Source organism: Giraffa tippelskirchi, chromosome 5 (assembly GCF_054371585.1).
Source record: "Giraffa tippelskirchi isolate mGirTip1 chromosome 5, T2T-mGirTip1v1.2.pri, whole genome shotgun sequence".
Taxonomy (NCBI): Eukaryota; Metazoa; Chordata; class Mammalia; order Artiodactyla; family Giraffidae; genus Giraffa; species Giraffa tippelskirchi.
Genome location: NC_137279.1, coordinates 179,707,272 through 179,725,781, shown reverse-complemented (window position 1 = coordinate 179,725,781; position 18,510 = coordinate 179,707,272). Strand labels below are relative to the sequence as shown.

Below are 18,510 nucleotides of genomic sequence, written 5' to 3'. Positions count from 1 at the left end.
TCATTTTAATTAGTTATCTATTCTTGTGTTTTACTGTAATCACCCCTCCTCTCCACCTCACCTCTCCACATAACTTTCAGTAAAGGTCTTCTGCACAAAACTGCACTATTTTTGGAGAACTGAGGAATTAAACAAGAAAGTGTTTAGGTAAAACAATGTCCAAAGATGTCAATAATCATGAGAGGAGACCTAATGAACAGAGAAACCCAGAATTCAGCAGGAGCAGGCATATCAAGTGAGAGGTAACCAGAATCCTCTGAAAATTTGGGGGAGGTTGTGATTGATGTTCCTTTATTATGTGTTAAGAGGTTGTTGTTGTTATTCAGTCACTACATTGTGTCTGACTCTTTGTGACCCCATGGGCTGCAGCACGCCAAGCTTACCTTTCACCATCTCCAGGAGTTTGCTCGAACTCATGTCCATTGAGTTGGTGATGCCATTCAACCATCTCATCCTCTGTCACCCCCTTCTCCTACTGCCCTCAATCTTACCCAGCATCAGGGTCTTTCCCGATAAGTCGGATCTTCGCATCACGTGACCGAAGTATTGGCGCTTCAGCGTCAACATCAGTCCTTCCAATGAATACTCAGGGTTGATTTCTTTTAGGATTGACTGGTTTGATCTCCTCGCTGTCCAAGGGACTCTCAAGAGTCTTATCCAGCACCACAGTTGGAACTCTCAGAGTCTTATCCAGCACCACAGTTGGAAAGCATCAGTTCTTCGGCTCTCAGCCTTTTTTATGGTCCAACTCTCACATTCATAATGACTATTGGAAAACCATAGCTTTGGCTATATGGACCTCTGTTAAGAGGTTTAGAAGGTAGGACCTTCTATTTGGTTGTTGAAGGAAAGAACAAGCTTTGGAGCATTCACAACCCAAAGGTTACATAAGGATGGTAAAATTTTAACTATGGTTTGGGGGATTATATTGGAATGATTCATACAAAGCGCTCAGCACAGTGTCTGGCACGTAGTAAGAGCTCAGTTATTTGTTGTTTCCCTTCACTTTCCTCCACTCCCTCCACCCGCTCTCCGCCTGCTCCATTCATTCTTTTCCAAGGACATGCAGGGGGCGTGCCCAATCCTCCCTCCGCCCCATCCAAGCCCCACCCCTCGCTTCTGCCCGGATTGGTCCTTGAGAAGCGGAGCGGAGGGAAGAGCCCAGTCCGGCGCGGTGGGGGCGGGGCGCATGCGCGGGCTGGGCTGGGTGGAGGAGGAGAGGAAGAGCTGCCGGAAGTAGGCGGCCGAGGTGGTGGTAGAGCAGGCGGCAGCTGCCAGGGAAACCGAGGCGCGGGAGCCGTAGCCCGCTGACAGGCAGGCCCGGGGGTCGTCTCTGCGCCCGGCAAAAGCAGGAGGCCCGAGCGTCCCTGTTGCCTGGGCCGAGGGTCTCTGCCTGGTCCGGCAGCCTCGTTGGGACCCGGGCCTTTCCCTAAGCCCGCCAGGGGGCGCCGCTCTGAGGGGGCTGCAGAGTTGGGGGGCGGGCGCGGCTGACTGGAGAAGGGGCCCTGGACTGGGCAAGGGGAGAGGGCTCCCGCGTTCTCAGGAGGTGCCCTGGGCCGGGGACCGGGAGTCCTCACCTCCGGACTGAGGCAGGGGTTTCTGGGGGCTAGGAGGGCGCGTCGCCCTCTGCCCCCGCCGGCACCCTGGCCATGACGGGCAAATCGGTGAAGGACGTGGATCGGTACCAGGCGGTCCTGGCCAACCTGCTGCTGGAGGAGGATAACAAGTTTTGTGCGGACTGCCAGTCTAAAGGTAGCGCATCCTTCCCTGCGTTCGAGGGGTCCAGCCTCCGGGAGACGCGGGGGAGGCGACCTGTGTGGGGAGGGGGTTTCTCTAGAGCTTAGGGGGCCCAGACCATCTAAATCGTGCTACCCTTGTTGAGGAGGCTGCTAGGTGTTCTGGGGCGCCAGGATCGGTGTGGGGAGAGGTTGCGAGGGCGAGTGTGTGTGGTTGGGGTGCGGGGTGCGGGGCGGGGGCGGTGATGGTCGGGGTTGGGGGAAGTGGCATGGTGTGTGCAGGTGAGAACGTCTATATTTCAGGGCTCTGAATGAGTTCTGCGCCGACTGTCAGCGCAGGTCGCAGCCTTCCACTTGCAAAGCTGGGGGATGAACTGCAGCGGGGCGGGTTGGGGGTGGGGAGGAGAGGGAAGTGAGATGACGGGGAGGAAAACTGCTTAAATGGTTTTTAAAGGTGGTGAGCGTGGCTGCCTGCAATTTGGTTAGCAGTTCCTTCTGTCATTTTACAACCTTGCTGAGATCTGACAGAGTGCTTAGGTGGCTTTCCTCTTCCAGGATGTGTGGAGGGGGGAACTGGCTTATGCGGTGACACAGTGCGGATTTCTAGACAGCCTAGCCCTGGCTGGTGGAGTGTGTTGGAGGCCTGATGTGTGTGTGGTGGCAGGAACTAGCAGATTGTGGCTGTAGTGCAGGATTGGTTTAATCAGTGCGGAGAAGGAAACAAGGGCTGCATCGAATTTGTTACTTCCATGGCGATCATCCTTCTAAAGGTGAAATATGGTCATGGCAGAGCCATTTAGTCTTTGTTTGCTGTGCCCTCAAAGATTCATGATTTGGTACAGTTACAAATCAGTCTGCTACCAAAGCTTGGTTATTAGTGAAATATTTGCACTCGAAATTGATAGATTACAAATATTTTGTTTCCTTATTTTCTTTCTGAATTCTTTGGAATATAAATTGGAGTTGGGAAAATTCCTTTTTTGGTTTGGGAGCTATTGCTAATTTACTTTTGTTCATAACGCAGTGAATTCACCTGGATTGTTTGCCATATAGCATGTTGGGCATATAGTACGCAACAAAGATTCAAATGTATTTGTCTTATCATTATTGAGAAAGAAGTTAAGGGCTTAATTGGGCTTAATTGAAACTTTCACTCAGTTACCTTTTATTTTGAAGAAGTAAGGTTATGTAAGGAGATGGGGGAGAGAGACATTGATTTGGACACCTGGTAGTATATTTTAGTGCCCTTTACCAATGGGTAAATTGCATGTGCCATTAGGAAAGTAGACCCCCCGACTTCTTTCCTGAATTTTTGCATTGGCAGGAATTCATTTTAAAAAGTATTATAGAACCAGTTTATGTTGAGTAGGTTAATTTCTTATAGTTGACTCTTGTGAGATCCTCTGCTAGCTCTATTGGAAGATTTGAGTATATCTCTTTGGCTTGACTCAAATTCCCTTGTGTCCTCAGTTGACAGATCTTGAGTCACAGTGAAGCAACCCACTGAGTGAGCACTGCTCCGTTTGGGGGGTCAGGTACCGATTTTGATAATCGGTACCACCCCCATGCCCCATTTCCCATACCACTCTTGTACTTACTCATATTCCAACAAAACATAGCACATGGAAGGGAGGTTGATTCATCACCTCCAAATTTTCTGTTGCTCTTTATCAACAGAATTACTGGGGATCCGGTAATAAAACATTAGTCAGTTCATTCTTAATGAGAGATGGTAACTGCTGGCCTGTAAACGTTATTAACTGCTCTTAATAGTAGAATCCTGGGTCCTGAAATGATTTCTTTTCACGGATTAGCTTTACATTTTGGCTTGGGGGCTTCAGTGACTTGGCCATTCTATTAAAAATGAGATGACAATGTGTCAGTCAGTCATCGTTGAGTTCAGGTCAATAAGATATTTGTGGCCTCAGTTTCGCAGTTTGTGAATTAGCTAGCCCCTTCTACTCCTTGAACTCCTCCCATTCATTTTCCCTCTCCTTTTTCCTGATTGTGGTTGTCATGTAGACAAATGTCAGATCATGGGAGGAAGAGATACTTGAATCCGTAGATTAAGTTATCTCTTAGCTCTGGTAAAAACACATTTAGTGGGAGGAGGAATTTTAAAGCTGCAGGCTAAAATGAGGTTTGTACTTGGGTATTTATCTGTAGGTCTCATGTCCTTTCTCACTTAGAAATTGAGAGCTTAATTGTATAGGACCTGGTGAGTGATTGCTTACTAATCCATTAACATAAAATCAGATGATGTAACCCTGAACTGCAGACCTATGAACAGGTATTTTTGTAATGTTTCAAAATAACTCTGGCAGTAATTCTTAAAAAAAAAAATAATATACTGATTTAAGAATGATATTATGAGATACATAATTTGAATATCAGAATAGAGAATAAACATGTGTTCTCTTTGTGTAGTATAAGTTTTGTTGGTTCTGGGTTTGTTTTTATTTTTAACTCTCTTGAGCATAAGACACTCACAAGTTTCTAGTACCTCTAAGGCATTGAAATAATTTATGTGGGAATGGAGACTACTTTGGTACTGCCTTTAAAACAAACGCTTCAACTTGCTTTAGGCTGAAAGATGTGGTTTCATCACCCAAAGCCTTTAACTTACTGTGACCTTTAGGATAAAATTTTGGGCTGACTGCAGTTGTGGTAGAAGAGAGGACAAACATACTGAAATTTTCAGATATGTTAATGGTTAACTCCACCTTGTTGAGGCCAGGTCCCATTTTTGGAGGTTTAGTCTCTAGCTCTGCCGTTTCATATTTTATCTGTATGCCTGGAATAACTCCTAATCAGCCTCTTCAGAGAGTGGTTTAAACTGGACACTATCCTATTTACCATGAAAGGATCTACCTTTCTGATGACCTGAATACTTATGTCCAGTGTTGGGATGTTCCTTTCTCAGTATCAAAGTTCGTGAAAAATTGAGAGCTGTTTAATGAGCAAAGAATTAGAATGGAAGAAATTTGATGGTCTTGAGGAATATTTACTTTCAACTGTGAAATACCACATAGAATTCTGGAGTCTGACAAAAATTTTGTGATACCTTTCTATTGCTCTGTTCTTCTCCTACATCCCATCTCAGAAATGTTTCACTTCAAATCACCTGGCCACTGCCTTTGTTCCAACTCCCATTACGTGTTCTTAAATTCAAATTTCCTTTTTGAAAAACCGCTTTCATGTGGTTCAAAATTCAAAAAGTTCAAAAGGGAATATATTCAGTGAAAAGTTGTGTTCCTATCCCTGATCGCTTAACCAGCTTTTCCCAGTGCTTCTGGAGGTAACCACTGTTGGTAATTTATTATGTGACTTTTAAGAGATGATACATACATAGGCAACTTCATTTAAATATATTCCTTTTCAGTGCTTTTATGCAAATAATAGCATGTTACCCAAAGTCCATGGCACCCTGCGTTCTTTTCCTTCTTCTTTAATATTTACTTATTTATTTTTTTGGCTGCATCAGGTCTTAGTTGTAGCCCAGGGAATCTTTTGTTGTGGTGCTTATGCTGAGTAGTGGCAGTGGGTCCAGTAGTTGGGGCACACAGATTTAGTTGCCCCGCAGCATATGGGATCTTTGTTCCCTGACCAGGGATTGAACCTGCATCCCTGCATTAGGAGGCAGATTTTTAATCACTGGACCACCAGGGAAGTCTCAACGTTTCACTTTTTCAATCAAGTGTATAACATGAAGGGCATGGAGATTCTCTCTCCATGCACAGTAAGGAGTGTCCCCATTCACTCAGGGTATGAAGTTGAAAGATATGCATGATTTGGAAACATCTGCTCTCCTTGAAGTTATCTTAGACAGTGTCCTAGCCCCCATCCATAGCACCTGTAAGCTCACCTTTCAGGTGCAAAGAATCAGAGCTGTAGACTTTTAAAAATATGTATGTATTTATTTATTTTTGACTTCCGCAGATCTTAGTTGCCCCAAGGCATGTGGGATCTTAGTTCCCCAACCAGGGATCAAACCCATGTCCCCTGCATTGGAAGACAGATTCTTCCAATGGAAGGACTTCCAATGGAAGTCACTGGACCACCAAGGAAGTCCCAGAGCTATAGATTTGTTGAAAAGTGAAAGTCACGTCTGACTCTTTGTGACCCCATAGACTATACAGTCCATGGAATTCTCCAGGTCAGAATACTGGAGTGGGTAGCCTTCCCCTTCTCCAGGGGAATCTTCCCAACCCAGGGATTGAACCAAGGTCTCCTGCATTGAGGGCGGATTCTTTACCAGCTGAGCCACAAGGGAAACCCAAGAATACTAGAGTGGGTAGCCTATCCTTTCTCCAGGAGATCTTCCTGGAGAAGATCCAGGAATCGAACTGGGGTCTCCTGCATTGCAGGCAGATTCTTTATCAACTGAGCTATCAGGGAAGCCCTTTGATGTTGGAACATCCAGTTAAACTCTATTATTCTGCTTATTTTAGCTTTGGGACCTTCAGCACACCACTTAACTTTCTCAGTTTAATTTTCCTCATTTGGAAAATAAAAATACCTTGTAAACTAAAGTGTTACACACATGTAAGCACTATTTATCATTACTATTGCTGAACTCATCTTAATTTTATTCATTCATTCCACTTTCAGACTTTATTCCCTTAAATACCCTAGTTACTGGAAGCCACAGTTAGAATGACTCACTAAATAACTCACTGAATAAAAAACTCACGTAGTTTTTAAGCCAAAACCATTTCCTATATATGATTCTAACTCTGGTAAATTCAAAATGCTTTACTTTTGTTTTCTGTCAGTAGCTAAATCATTGCTTGTTGAATATCATTCCTTAGAACATGAACATTGCTATCAGTTTTTAATTATTTTAGCTGTATCTGTGGCACCTTTTCGGAGAAGGCAATGGCACCCCACTCCAGTACTCTTGCCTGGAAAATCTCATGGATGGAGGAGCCTGGTAGGCTACAGTCCGTGGGGTCGCTAAGAGTCGGACATGACTGAGTGACTTCACTTTCACTTTTCCCTTTCACGCAGTGGAGAAGGAAATGGCAATCCACTCCAGTATTCTTGCCTGGAGAATCCCAGGGACGGCGGAGCCTGATGGGCTGCCGTCTATCGGGTCGCACAGAGTCGGACACGACTGAAGCGACTTAGCAGCAGTAGCAGGGGCACCTTTTAAGAGATTTTTTCTTAATTGCCACAGACCTGGAGGGTAGAAGGTATTTTCCTTCCATCTCTAGTTGTTAGATACCCTTCCCCAGCCAATATCAAATAAGTCTCTATCTTTTTACAGCTCATGCACCTTAACTCTGACCATTGTAGTTAGGCTGACAGAGTTTTACTGAAAGTAATTAAAGTCCCCATTAGGTTGTCTTTTATTTTATTTTACTTATTTATTTGGTTGCGTAGGGTCTTGGTTGAGGCACACCAGATCTTGGCTCTAGCTCGCAGGCTTAGGTGCCGCGCGGCCTGTGGGATCTTAGTTCCCTGACCAGGGATTGAACCCGCATCCCCTGCACTGCAAGGCAGATTCTTAACCACTGGACCACCAGGGAAGTCCCTAGGTTGTCTTTTAATATCAACTTGTTCAACCTGTTCCTGGGAGACACTTTCCTATCAGTTCTCCCTGTCCTTTAAATATCATCCAATGGCAGTGGAATAGATAGTACAAAGTGCCTTGTCTTCTGAGAGTGCAATCCCACACTGTATGTATTCATTCAGAAAATGCTCTTAAGCACCTGCTTTGCGTCAGACACTACCAAGACATGTAGATTAAAAGATAGGGCCTTTGGTCTCAGGGATTTTATAGTCTAATGGGCAAGCAGATGTGTAAACAGATAAATAATGCAATGTAGTAATTATCATTGTAGCATTGTGTACAGGGAGAAATGAAAGCATTGAAGAAAGCAAGCAAGTCTGCTTAGGAAGTCATGGCTCAGAGAGACAAGTAGGCTATGTCTTGAATGATAAGCATGATTCTGTCAGGTGAATTTAGGGGACTTTGCCTTCCAAGCCGAGAAAGAAGAATGTGCAAAGCCTCCAAGAAGTGCTGTAATGTGTGTGTGAGATTCTTTAGTATATTCTCACTACATGTTGGGGATTGACAAGGGCTAAGGTAGGCAGAGACACGTCAGATTAGCTCTGTAGTTGACTTGCTGTGTGGCATTGAAATATGAATATACATTAGACTCTGTGTTATGTAAGAAACCCACAGTATTGGAAGTCCACCTGCTACTCAAATGAAGTAGTAAATATAGCAAACATGAAATGTTTTCTAACTGCTGAGTAGTAAGGAGGGTCAGAGTATTGCACCCACTAGATCTCCCTTCATGAGTACATTCATTTATCTTAACAAAGTCTAGTGAAATGCCAGCTGTAGATGTCATGCCATTTCTGGAGTTGATGACGTTGAATTTTTGAAGCTGAGCATGCTCTCACACTCAAGCAGTCTAAGAATATTTCATGCGAGCCCTTGGTTATTCAATGCTTGTGTGTGTATTCAGTCGTGTCAGACTCTTTGCGACCCCATGGACTGTAGCCCTCCAGGCTCCTCTGCCCATGGAATTTTCCAGGCAAGAATACTGGAGTGGTTACCTTTTGCTTCTCCAGGGAATCTTCGCAACCCAGGGATCAAACCTGTATCTCTTGTGTCTCCTGTATTTGGCAGGCGGATTCTTTACCATGAGCGCCACTTGGGAAGCCGAATGTGTAAACAACAGGCAGCTGCAGCCACATCTCTCAGTATACCTTTCAGCAAATCTATTGCTTTTAAATAAATCAGAAAACTACCTTCTTGCTGCATTTTTCATCTGATATCATGGTATGTAGGTGGCAGCTTTCTTGGGCAGAGTTGTCTGTATAACTGTTCACCACATGAGTCATTGTCTGTTTCTGTTCTGCCTAAAAATTCCATCTTGGAAATAACGTCATGCAGTTGGAGACCACAACACTTGACTCGTTATATGCTTTGGGGCTGGCTTTGTATGTGATACTGGAAGCTACCTGCGCCATACACAGGAGATAAAGTGACATTAAATGGACTCAAACTCAATTCCTCCAAGTGACAGCTCCAGTGAAAAAGATACCTAGCAAGAATCTGCATCAAACACTCATGTGTTTTTCATTTAAGCATACAGTGCCTAACTTTCAGAGAAGGCAATGGCACCCTACTTCGGTACTCTTGCCTGGAGAATCCCATGGACTGAGAAGCCTGGTAGGCTGCAGTCCATGGGGTCGCTACGAGCCAGGCACGACTGAGCGATTTCACTTTCATGCATTGGAGAAGGAAATGGCAACCCACTCCAGTGTTCTTGCCTGGAGAATCCCAGGGACGGGGGAGCCTGGTGGGCTGCCGTCTATGGAGTCGCACAGAGTCGGACACGACTGAAGTGACTTAGCAGCAGCAGCAGCAGCCTAACTTTTGTTATTGTGTCTGCCTAAATCCTTTTCACAGTTATATTTTTGTTTGAGCAAGTTGCCAGTTTAAGTAGATACTAACTTTGAAGAAGATCTGTACTGGCCCCTGGAATGTGACAGTTCAGCATACTACACTGAAAAGGTAGGAACCAAGTCTATGAAGAGTAGAACCCCTTAAAGTTAATTCACTTTTACCAAATTCCTCTCTTTTTATTTTATTTTTTTTCAAATTCCTCTATTTTTAAAGAAATATTCCTCTGCTAGTTAACTTCTTTGGAGAAGGAAATGGAAACCCATTCCAGTATTTTTGCCTAGAGAATCCTGTGGACAGAGGAGCCTGGTGGGCTGCTGTCCATGGGGTCATACAGAGTCAGACAGGACTGAAGAGACTTAGCATGCATGCATGCATTGGAGAAGGAAATGGCAACCCACTCCAGTATTCTTGCCTGGAGAATCCCAGGGATGGAGGAGCCTGGTGGGCTGCCGTCTGTGGGGTTGCACAGAGTCGGACATGACTGAAGTGACTTAGCAGCAGCAGCAGCAGTTAACTTCTTAAAATTGTAATTTGCCGCAGTTCACTAGAAAGTAAACTGCATGAGGGCAGGAGTTTTGTGCCTGTTTTGTTCAATATAGTATTCCCAGCACCTAGTATGGTCGGGCACAGGTGAGGCTCTCAGTAAACATTTTCTAGAATGATACAAATCCTTTGTTTCTTATTAAAAGAAATCCTTTATAACTTATCTGAATATTTGTGTAATTCTTAGGAAATCTAAGTTTTTAAAATATACTTAAAAGTCAGGGACCCTTCAGAGAAACAGAAAACACTATAGGAGATACAAGCAGAGGGAATTTAATATGGAATAGGTTCCATAGGTGATAAGGGCCAAGAAGGTCAGTGGGCTGGTGAGACAACCCAGAGATTGGCAACACCTGGGACTCCTATGCCTTAAGGAAATTAGAAGGTGCTGGTGTCAGCAAAGGCCAGAAGCCTGAGCCATCTTCTGTGACCAAGAAGAGTGGAAAGAAGAGCTGTCTGGTGGCAGCTGGAACTCGGACCTAGTAAGATAGAGAGTGTTACCCTGGCTTCCCCACTTCTCCTGCCTCTTATCCTTATCAGTGCCTCCCATTGATGGAACTTACCAAGAAATTAGTTGGCAAGGGAGCCTGGGAGATGTAGTTCCCCCTGATAGTGTGGAGGAAGGGGAGGATCCAAGTTGAGACAGACAAAGGCACTTAAATCTCCAAGATGCAGTTCTTTCTGCTTGTAAGAAAACAGTTGTGTTATTTTGGACAAAGGATAAGAAGGGTGTTCAGGCCAATGTTTCTAAAGGAGCTTAACTGTTGCCAAAACAATAATTAGTCCTGGGAAGTAATGTAACAACTCAGTTATTGCCTGTTTAATTAGGATGCATGACTTCTGTGGAATCTGTATTTGGCTTTCCGTCTCCTTCAGGAGCAGTTTATCGTTTGGTTACTTGGAAAATAAGTTCCCACCCTGCTAATTCTAGGACGCCTTAGGCATGATGTGTGATACTGAGCTTGTCCCATCCACAACTAAACACTCGAGTCGGTAGCACTTAAGATGTGCAAAGAGTTTTGAGGATTGCAGCCTTAAAACATGGTACAGATTAGACTTTTCTGATTGCTAAGCTGGAGCCAATTTTCCTTGTGTTGGGTATCTCTTTAAATAGTTGGATTGGTTTGTCTGTCCCCCCCCCCCAACAAGCTTCGATCAGTGAGCGCGGGTGAGAGAGGTGAGATCACTGGACATGCTGTCGTCTGTGTTGTTGTGGCTCAGTCACCTAGTCGTGTCCAACTCTGCGACCCCATGGGCTGCAGTCTGCCAGGCCTCTCTGTCCCTCACCGTCTCCCGAAGTTTGCTGAGGTTCGCCGTCTTCTATACTGGACCTGAAAAATATTTTGTCTTATTCAGAAGGTTGCTGCTGCTCCTTATAAAGACAAAGCTTCTCAGGTTACGGCTACTAGTTTTCTTCTTGATGATGAGGTGTATAATGAGTTATGTGATATAAGTTGAGCACTTTCTAGAAGTGCTTTTTTTGTCAATCGGGTCACCTGCCTTTGGCCGCCTGCCACATTATTGGAATTGGTGGAACTAGGCCAGCAAGGGTTTTTCAGTGGAGTGTGAGTATGTTTGCTTTTAGATGGTTATTTTCCCACAGAAGCTACCTCTCATTGAGTAAAGTTACCAGTGGTAAAAATTGCATAGGTTTCATTGTTTTTCTCTTCTTTTCCAAAAATTAGTTTCCTCATAGCAGGTACTACTGTAATTCACACATGTGATTGAAGTGTAATTTGGTACTGTAAAAAGCATATCTGCCTGCTTCCCAGAGTACCAGTTCTTCCCAGCCTGCCCCTTTCACCTTAAGAGGTACACCTATGTGTGTTTGAAGCCTCATGTTTAATAATTACAATATTTCACTACTGTATTTGACTCTTCCATTTTCCAAACTTTCTCCTTTCCTACCCCACTCTTCTGGATCCTGTATTTCCCCCACAGGCTTTGTGGATGCTGATCCATTGATGGCTGAACTGCAGGTCCCTTCCCAGTGGAAAACCCCAGAGATGAGCCAAATCTGCCTTCAGCTGTGGCCTCCCATCAGCGTAAGGTCACCCTGGTGGTCGTCTTCAGTTTGTGCATCACTCCCCCGAACCCCCATGCTCCCTCTTGTGTGGCTGGAACTTGTCCTGGGGTCCCACCTTGGCAGCCTGTTGCTGGGATTTTATTGTTGCTGCTCGTTTTCAAATAATGTTAAGTAGTTTTCTGACCATTTTTGTTGACTATAGCCCTCTTTTCCCCATTTGTGTATTTCCTATGGGTTTTCTGGCTTGCTTTTTAAATAGCTGTTGGATGTGGTTTATTTAGAAAGTACTGGATTTCATAAGTCCACTTGGAGAACGCTTTGTTTATCCTTACTTAATTTCAAGTCGAAACTTTCAAAAAGAACTGTCTTAATCAGAAACAGTGAGAACCGGATCCCTCAGGCCTCGTGTCATTTCTCCTCACCCAAGGAACAAACGTGTAACTTTTCCATTTTATGAAGTGTTGAAAATAATAGAGCAAATACAGGAGGAGGAGAGACCTACTCTCAGCTGCAGCTGACAAGCCTGTCCCCGCATAGAGATGTGAGGAAATAGAGCGCCTTTCCTTCCCCTTTGTTGCAAACAGCCACACTGTCTTTCATGGCAGTTGCTGGTGATGGGAAGTCCGTAAATATCCCCATGCCTCTATCACAGAGCTTACATCTTGAGATGTGGGTTTACATGTTAATCCTACAGTGTTATTTCCTGAATGCACACACAGTGAATTTTAACTTCTTCCTCTTTTCTTATCTTAGTGGAAGTCCCCTCCGTGTGTGTGTGCGTGTGTGTAAATTTAGAAATGAGTTCTCTAGTGTTTCAAGTCTTGAGTTAAAAATTGTGTATTAATATTATTTAGATGGTTTTTGTTCTAGTGCCTTCAAAAAATAATTACCTACAGAATTTTCCATCCTGTGCTGTTGATGGAGGGGACATTGGTGTCTTTTCATGCTGACACTTTACCACTTGGGTTATAACTGACCCAAGCCCTCTGATGAGAAAGAGGAAGGAAACTCCCTGTTTTTATCATGATGCTTGTGTTCAAAATAGCTGGAAACAATGGACTTAATGGAGACCATTTGAAGTGTGACAGCCGATTTGAAAAAGAAGGAATGAAAAGACTCAGCCTCTTCTGCTGTGTCAAAGCATTTTTATTGAGAGAATAGCTGTAAGGGACTGGGAACTTTGTCTCTCCCAAGGTAGATGTCTGGAGTTGAGTTAGAGGAACTGTTTCAGACTGAGGGGAATTTTGAGGTCTTTCTGGTAGTGTGAGTGCTGTGTTAACATTCCTAGCTTTCCTATGAGAAAAGGGAAGCATCATTAAATACAGCACTGGAATCAGGAAGATTCCAAATCAGCTCCTCTGAGCCTTCTGACTTGGTTTTGAGCCTTGTCTGTGAATAGGCATCTGACACAAGTGACTCAAATTAAGGATCGATAGGAACAGATTCCCAAGCCAGTTGTGCTTACTAGCTAAACATCATTAAATGCTATTTCTTTAAAAAAGAAAAACTGTATCTTTTTCTCATTATGAAAGTTATTCATATTTGTGATGGAAATCATTGGAAAGTATGAAAAAGTATAGTAATGTAGAAGATATTTCATATAATCCTTATCACCCATTTTTATTTCAGCTTATACTGTAATATAATTTTACATCATTATTGTTTTGCTTAATATTTATCATAGGCATTTTTCCTGACATTAAAAACATTTAAATGCCTTTATTGTACTCCATTGTTTGAATATATCATTACTTAATTCTTGCCCAGTTGTTGGACATTTGGGTCTTAAATTTTCAGTGTTATAAAATTTTTTATAATGAGACAATGTGAATTTTGATGTTGCTATTAGACTGATGGGTTATTTATGTGTTCAGAGTTGAGTAGTGATGTATGCCCTCTAATTTTAAGGAGTTGTCAGGGAGTTCTCCGGTTGAGCCCCTGTGGAGACGGCCTTGCTGTGGGAGCTGTCGTTTTGAACTGCCTCATTGTAGTGGACATTTGAGACAGGAGCAGAGAGCTGGGGAGAATCCAGGCTTAACCATAAGGAACATGTTTACAGGACATAATCACAGCAAGATGGGCCAAGATATATTTTTATATCTGATGTGCACTTTGCACATTATGTACTTGATATGTGGAACTGTTCTGTCGGGCCATTGATCAGCATCTTATGTTGTTCATACAGGTCTCCTTCACTTAAACTCAGTCCGCTGGGAAGAAGGATTAGAAGCCCTACTATGGTGGAAAGGGGATGACAGCCACTGATCTTTGTTTTTGTTTTACAAGGCTTTCTTTAGACTGTGGATTCTATAAGGACAGGGACCATGTTCCATGTTTACCTAATGCTCAACATCTGCTGCATAGTATCTGTGTTTCTGTAACCTTTTTTTTGGAGTATAATTTGCAACATTGTGTTAGTTTCAGATGTATCACAAAATGATTTGGGTACACACACAGACACTCACACACACATGTAAGTGTGTACAAATATACACATTCTTTTTCATTATAGGTTATTAAAAGATATTAAATATAGTTCCCTGTGCTATACAGTAGGTCCTTGTTGTTTATCTATCTTATATATAGTAGTGTGTATATCCTAATTCCAGACTCCTAATTTATCTTCCTACCCACAAAAATTTTGCTTTTAGGTTGAATTACTTTGCATTTGTCCTCAGTATCATCTTTTTCTCATCTCTTTCCAATCTGCACTCTTGACTGGGTTGGGTGCAGAATGATGTTGTTTGCTGAATGGGGTAGAGTGTGTTCTGTGAGCATCGTGAGCACTATTCTAGTCATGCATGTTCAGGTCATACTTTTTTTCCTGTTTTATTTTTTGAAAGTCAACTTTATCCTCTCAACTCAGATATTTGAAGCTCTGTGACATTGTAGGAAGCCCAGCAGGTGAATTTCCTGGTTGCTTTGTGGTCATTGCTTTTGTGTGCCATTTCTTCTGTGTGCTCCTGGCATCTGTGCCAGGTTGAAAGCTGGAGCCAGTCACAAAGCTAGTACTCTGTCCTTTCCCTAGGAGGTTTTAGTGTGACACATCATTGGGTGGGGGAAGGGGGACGGGATGTTGCAGAGGGTGTGAAACAGGAGGCTGAAATAGTAGCCCTTTAGCCTTTTTTGTGGGATGGGAGTAAATATTTAGACACTGTTCTCAGGTGCTGTAGAAATTAATCATAACCTCGTAGCGCTTTTAGAAGCTCTCCTTGTCCCTGCTGGAACAGGTTTTTCTAATTCGAAGAACCTTGCTTTGGCTCTTTTGAAGCTGTGGTTTTTCCTTGAGACCTGCCCTGGGTTCCCCTGCATAAAGTTCCCTTTGCAGGAACTTTCTATCTACATAGCTGGCATCTTGCCTCACCCCCTTCTGACCTGTACCTCATTATACACAATTCTGAAACATCTGGCTTGTGAAACCTTGTAGTGAATGTCTTCCTCTGGAAGGGTAGATCGCCACCTTTGCTCTGCTCCCTTAAGCCAGGGCTGTTTCAATGACTAACATTCTGTGTGTCACTGAACTAACTGACTGTACTTTGATCCCAGGATTCATTTCTGTTCTGCTGTTTGTTTAGGAAGGAAAGTTCCCTAGCTTTTGCATGCGGTTGTGATGCGATTAAACTGGCACTGGTTTTGCATCTGTTTGCCATTGGTTGGGGGCTCCTCTGATGTGTTGGTTAAGCTGCACACCGGTGTGGAAGGGAGACGTTCACGTGTCTGTGGTCTTGTGCACGAGTTCATCTGCTGACTCGGAAGGTTTTGTGTAAAGCCTCTCTCTGCCTAGGTGAAAAGCATGAGCTTCCCTTCAAACAACTGAAAAATGAGTTCTCCCTGGCCGCTTGTTCTCCTCTCTCCTCCACTTCTGGGCTTCCTCTGAGGAGGAGGACTCGGGGTGAGAAGGGGTGGGAGATGAACCTTCACACACAGGCTCAGGCATTGGGCTTTCCAGGAGCAGAGAGTAAAAAGTATGTGGTAAGAGAAAAGAACACTTGAAGAACAGGATATCAATATAGTGACTATTATTGAGCATCTTCTGTGTATAACACATTTCAGGTGGAGAAAGATGATTCTAACTCCAGTCCAGCTGATGATTTCTTCTATGAACTTGGATAAATGACTTGACCTCTCTGGGTCTTAAGATTCTCCAGCTGTGCTTGGACTAGATAATCCTTAAAGTTCTTTCCAGCTTTGTAATTCTGTATCTCAGTGTTTATCTCTTTGTTATAGAACAAGAGAGGCAGCTTTTCCACGGGATTGGTGTATTCTTATATCTCACATGCTCCAAACTAAATGGCTTAAAATAAAGATGGCTTCTCTAGGGCAGGACTTCTCAACCTGAGCACTATTCATGTTTGGATACTTGGTTGAGAGGTTGTCCTGGGTAGGAGGTTAGGCAGAACCCCTGGTCTCACCTATTAGATCCCAGTAGCACTCCCACTTTCTGCCAGTTGTGACAACTAAAAACGTCTCCAGACACTGACATTGCCACTTGGGGGGAAGTTGCTTCATTTGAGAGGTACTGCTGCAGAGGAAGAAGAGTGGGAATGGAGGATGAAGAGCAGTGTCGTTGGTCAAGAGCTCTGTCACTCACCCCTCTTTGGTAGCTTATTCTAAAGATATGCCTCCCCTAAATGGGCAGACTCACTTTGCATCTTCAGTATTTTTTTCAGGATATGAATAGATACTGGTTGTTGCAAAGAGGAAGTTGAAGCTTTAGCTGGAAGTAACCTAAAGAACTAAATGTCCCCAGACGGTGAAGACAATAACTTCTGGTGAATCAAGTTAACGTCCGTTTCCTGAAGTGAGGTCGTGAGTGATAGGAAATTAGTTTAATTATAATGTCAAGTTTTGAAATATCAGGTCCACCTGGCCTTGAAATAATTGCCCAGCTGTCAGCTCAGTGATCCGTCTCTGTATGCGTCCTCCCCCAGCCTGATGAAAGCCATTGAGATAGTGACCGAATTGTTCTAGCTTTCTTACAAGATCTGGGTTTTATCCTTATTACTTTAGCTACAAAATGTTGGTTTTATTTTATTCTTTTAAAATATTTTTAATTTTTTAACCATTTTTTGAGGTACAATTTACAACATTGCGTAGTTTTAGATCTACAACAAAGTGATTCAGTTATACTTGTATATATATGTGTGTGTGTGTGTGTGTGTGTGTGATTCCTTTCCATTATAGATCATTAAAGATATTGAATATAGTTCCTTGTGCTATGCAGTAGGTTCTTGTTGTTTATCTTATGTGTAGTAGTATGTATCTGTTAATCCTGGGTCTTTCCAGGTGGCTCAGTGATAAAGAATTTGCCTGTTAAGCAGGAGATGCGGGTTCAATCCCTGTGTCAGGAAGATCCCCTGGAGAAGGAAATGGCAATCCACTACAGTATTCTTGCCTAGGAAATCCCCTGGACAGAGGAGCCTGGCAGGCTACTGTCCAGGGGGTCACTGAGGAGTCAGCCACAACTGAGCGACTGAGCACACGCTTTATACTTGTCCCCAGCGTCATCTTTTCCTCTTCTCTTTTCAGTCCGCATTCTTGACTAGGTTGGGTGCAGAATGATGCTGGTTGCTGGGTGGGGTCGAGTGTGCTCTGTGAGCATCCTTGCTGGGATGTTCTGGGGTCCCAGAGCATGACTGAGACACTTGAGCCTGTGTCGGCCTCTGTCCCTCCGTCCTGGCAGGCTCTGTGTTCCAGTCCAGCTGAGCCTCTGCGGGAGTAATTGGCCACATGGAGCCGTCAGGCCAAACAATTGTTTGTACTGAGATGGTCTCACTGTTTAGCTCCTAATGAAATAATCTCCTTCCTGCCCCCAATGAAAGCAGCTCTTTTTTATTTCCTCCCTCCCCTTTTCAGAGAAGCCATGCCTCAGCTACCACTCTTCTAGCTTATTCATAAATGCTTTAAGCAGGGTCTTTGTGTAGAGGAAATTAGCTAGAGCCAAAATATCCCAGCTAACTGGGATACAAGGAACATTAAGGACACCCTTCCTAATTTTCTGTGTAGGATATTTAAATCACCTTTGTGTGGTTTTCTGAGTAATAAGGGATTCAAACCTCAGGTCCACATAGGAGAAATACTCATACTAGGTTTTTTAAAAGTATGTCAAAAAAAAAAAAAAGTATGTCAACTTAGGCAGTTGTTACCTAAAGGAGCTGACAAAAACATATAAAACCCAGCAACAGAAAAACTGTAGATGAGTGCCATAGGAGTACTGAGAGAATCAGAAAAGGAAGGAAAAAAGACTTGCTGGAGAAAGTGGATGGAGCAAGATTTTCACAAAATGATGTTTTGCAAGTAATAGCTCATGTAGAGCTGTTTGTGAGCTATATTAAATTCATCCAGAAAGTGTAAGTAATCCAGTTTTCCTTACTTGTCAAAACTGAGAACCTCCAAAACGTAAATCCAGGAAAGAGAATCCACGGGTAGAGATGGAAAGGTGTCCAGGTGACCCCAGGGTGTCCTGCTTCTCTTTCCGTTGCTGTGTGCTTCTCCTGGATTATTAATGTTCTCAGCACACTGCTGCCTCTGCTCTAAAGCTCTGGCTCGTACACAGACACAAATCATTTCCTTTGATTCTTTGTTCTTAGTCCTATTAGCACCATTCAGAACTCTGAGTACAAAGAGGGAGCAAAAAAGAGAACTTACCACAAAATATATGAAACTGAAAAACAGTCCCTCTTTGAAAGTTTAATTGCTGATCCTGCCTCGACTTGTTTCCAGTCCATATTCAGCTTCATAATCCTGACGTCGTTTGCCTTAGCTTATAACCAGTGTAG

The 18,510-nt window shown here is 43.4% G+C and overlaps 1 protein-coding gene across 1 annotated transcript in view; it reads left to right on the top strand.

Annotated features, from left to right (window-relative positions):
* Positions 1-1,242: 1,242 nt before the first annotated feature.
* The window catches only part of SMAP2 (small ArfGAP2), a 48,683-nt gene continuing 31,415 nt past the window's right edge, over positions 1,243-18,510 (top strand). Inside the window, exon 1 of the mRNA XM_081493967.1 lies at positions 1,243-1,752. Coding sequence (XP_081350093.1) covers positions 1,650-1,752 — 103 coding nt within the window. The 5' untranslated portion in view covers positions 1,243-1,649. The remainder of the gene's footprint in view (positions 1,753-18,510) is intronic.